General features: G+C 36.8%; 1 protein-coding gene across 1 annotated transcript in view; it reads left to right on the forward strand.

The window, feature by feature from the left end:
* ZNF91 (zinc finger protein 91) overlaps positions 1 to 3,773 on the forward strand; it is a 203,078-nt gene that overhangs the window by 197,736 nt on the left and 1,569 nt on the right. Inside the window, 1 exon segment of the mRNA XM_011953523.1 lies at positions 1,994 to 3,762. Within this exon segment, the coding sequence (XP_011808913.1) occupies positions 1,994 to 3,762 (1,769 nt within the window).

The raw sequence follows: 3,773 nt of genomic DNA on the forward strand, positions 1-3,773 counted from the left end.
TTTGAGACGGAGTCTCACTCTCTCACCCAGGCTGGAGTACAGTGGTGTATCTCGACTTACTACAATCTTTGCCTCCCAGGTTGAAGTGATTCTTCTGCCTCAGCCTCCTGAGTAGCTGGGAATACAGGCATGTGCCACTATGCCTGGCTAATTTTTCCTTTTTTTAGTATAGATGGGGTTTCACCATGTTGGCCAAGGTGGTCTCGATCTCTTGACCTCATGATCCACCCACCTTGACCTCCCAAAGTGCTGGGATTACAGGCATGAGCAATTACACCCAGCCTGTTTTGTGTATTTAAACAAATATTTGTGTGGTACATTGGTGATTACATATAATCTGTAAAAAATACAATAATATATTTTAATCTGGCAACAAAAAAAACTTAAGCTGTATACAAAAATTCTTTTTTATTACATCATCTCTAAAACTTGTCATTTATGTTGCTATTTATATATTTTATGTTGTATATTCATTAAAAGATGTTTATAATGATTTCTCTGCTTTTATCTTTCAAATTTCAGACAATAATTAAAAATGTTTTCTGCACCACTAGGATAATGCTAAGAAATTCTACTTTTGTGTATTTGCATATATATTTGTTGAGCTTTTTTTTTTTTTCTTTTCTTTTCTTTTTTTTTTTTTGTTTGAGACAGAGTCTGGCTCTGTTGCCCAGGCTGGAGTGCAGTGGCAGTGGCGTGTTCTTGGCTCAGTACAAGCTCAGCCTCCCAGGTTCATGCCATTCTCATGCCTCAGCCTCCCGAGTAGCTGGGACTGCAGGCACCCACCACCACGCCCGGCTAATTTTTTGTATTGTTTTAGTAGAGATGGGGTTTCATCATGTTAGCCAGGATGGTCTCGATCTCCTGACCTCATGATCCGCCTGCCTTGGCCTACCAAAGTGTTGGGATTACAGGCGTGAGACACCACCCCCCAGCCAAAACCTCAACAGAGCTCCTTTATTTTTACATCATTTTTTTCTAGCTTTTAGGATCTTTTAGTTTCCTTTTGTATTTTTTACATCCACAGTTTCTGGGTTTTTTTTTTTTTTTGAAATGTTAAATATTTTTGTTCTCATCCTCATTTTTCTGATTTTCCATACTTGTGTCTATTCTTGTTTTAATCAGTGTTCAATTTATTAACAATTCTTAAAATTAATGTATAAATCTTAGTTTTTTATGTTTCAGAAAATTTTATGATGCTTTTGGTGGGATGATACTGCCCTATTTTGTATATATTGAAAGCTTTCAGTTTTTTACATTAAAAAAACTACCTGTCAAAATTTTTATAATGTAGCTCCTGGCATAGTCTGAAAACAATTATCTTGGCTCATGATTATGGGAGTTTTTCAGACATATTCTTAGGACTTGTGTTGCCTGAAATTTTGTGTTTAGTTTTTAGTTAGAGTTTATTCATGTTACTTTGTAGGAGTCAGTAATCACTTGCTACACTTGTTCCTTTTCTGTGGTACTGCAGTCTCGCTACTGCTGGAACATTTTTCTTTGATCTCAGCAGACTCAAACTCTCATTCCAAAGTATACCAACATTTCTGTCAGCACTTTATGTCATGAGAGACAGAAAACAGTGTCAGGAAAAGCCCCTAAAAGCCAGAAATGACAATGAATGTGCCAGTATCTTACCTTTCTTTTAAACAGAAATCAAGAGTTTGCAATTCACTTTTAAAGGCACTATGTTATAGTAGGAAGCAGGAAAAGCTGTGTTGGGTAAATTTAGACTTTTCTTTTTCTTCTATGTGGTTTTTTGCATTGTGCTCATCTGGAACACTACACACAGTTAACTGATTTATAAATTTCCCACAGATGTATTTTGGTTTGTACGTTTTTCTTACATTTAAATGTCTGTGAAAGAATTAGGGTCTGTGGTATTTTTGCAAAACCATCTTGTTTATGTAGGTTGTATAATTTTATAGCTAAATATTTTTAAACTATATTTATGTCAGTATAGTAAGTGGAGTAAATTAATTTTTTTTTCCAGGTATATGTCCTCATTTTGCTCAAGATATTTGGCCAGAGCAGGGCATGGAAGATTCTTTTCAAAAAGTAATACTAAGAAGATTTGAAAAATGTGGACATGAGAATTTACAATTAAGGAAAGGCTGTAAAAGTGTGGATGAGTGTAAGGTACACAAAGAAGGCTATAATGGACCTAACCAGTGTTTCACAACTACCCAGGGTGAAGTATCTCAATGTGGTAAATATTTGAAAGTCTTTTGTAAATTTATAAATTTAAACAGATATAAGATAAGACATACTAGAAAGAAACCTTTCAAATGTAAAAATTGTGTCAAATCATTTTGCATGCTTTCACACAAAACCCACCATAAAAGCATTTATACTACAGAGAAGTCATACAAATGTAAAGAATGTGGAAAAACCTTTAATTGGTCCTCAACCCTTACTAATCATAAGAAAACTCATACTGAAGAAAAGCCCTACAAATGTGAAGAATATGGCAGAGCTTTTAATCAATCCTCAAATTATGCTACACATAAGATAACTCATACTGGAGAGAAACCTTACAAGTGTGAAGAATGTGGCAAAGCATTTAGCCAATCCTCAATGCTAACCATACATAAGAGGATACACACTGGAGAGAAACCCTGCAAATGTGAAGAACGTGGCAAAGCATTTAGCCAACCCTCATCCTTAACCATACATAAAGGGATACACATTGGAGAGAAACCCTACAAATGTGAAGAATGTGGCAAAGCATTTGTATGGTCCTCATCCTTAACCATACATAAAGGGATACACATTGGAGAGAAACCCTACAAATGTGAAGAATGTGGCAAAGCATTTGTATGGTCCTCAACCCTAACTAGACATAAGAGGCTGCACACGGGAGAGAAATCCTGCAAATGTGGCAAAGCTTTTAACCAATCCTCAAATTATGCTACACATAAGATAACTCATACTGGAGAGAAACCTTACAAGTGTGAAGAATGTGGCAAAGCATTTAGCCAATCCTCAATGCTAACCATACATAAGAGGATACACACTGGAGAGAAACCCTGCAAATGTGAAGAACGTGGCAAAGCATTTAGCCAACCCTCATCCTTAACCATACATAAAGGGATACACATTGGAGAGAAACCCTACAAATGTGAAGAATGTGGCAAAGCATTTGTATGGTCCTCATCCTTAACCATACATAAAGGGATACACATTGGAGAGAAACCCTACAAATGTGAAGAATGTGGCAAAGCATTTGTATGGTCCTCAACCCTAACTAGACATAAGAGGCTGCACACGGGAGAGAAATCCTGCAAATGTGGCAAAGCTTTTAACCAATCCTCAAATTATGCTACACATAAGATAACTCATACTGGAGAGAAACCTTACAAGTGTGAAGAATGTGGCAAAGCATTTAGCCAATCCTCAATGCTAATCATACATAAGAGGATACACACTGGAGAGAAACCCTGCAAATGTGAAGAACATGGCAAAGCATTTAGCCAACCCTCATCCTTAACCATACATAAAAGGATACACACTGGAGAGAAACCCTACAAATGTGAAGAATGTGGCAAAGCATTTGTATGGTCCTCAACCCTAACTAGACATAAGAGGCTGCACGCGGGAGAGAAACCCTACAAATGTGAAGAATGTGCCAAAGCTTTTAGCCAGTTTGGACACCTTACTACACATAGGATAATTCATACTGGAGAGAAACCCTACAAATGTGAAGAATGTGGTAAAGCATTTATATGGCCCTCAACCCTAACTAAACATAAAAGGATTCACACTGGAGAGAA

This window comes from Colobus angolensis, unplaced genomic scaffold, assembly GCF_000951035.1.
Source record: "Colobus angolensis palliatus isolate OR3802 unplaced genomic scaffold, Cang.pa_1.0 Scaffold365, whole genome shotgun sequence".
Lineage (NCBI taxonomy): Eukaryota > Metazoa > Chordata > Mammalia > Primates > Cercopithecidae > Colobus > Colobus angolensis.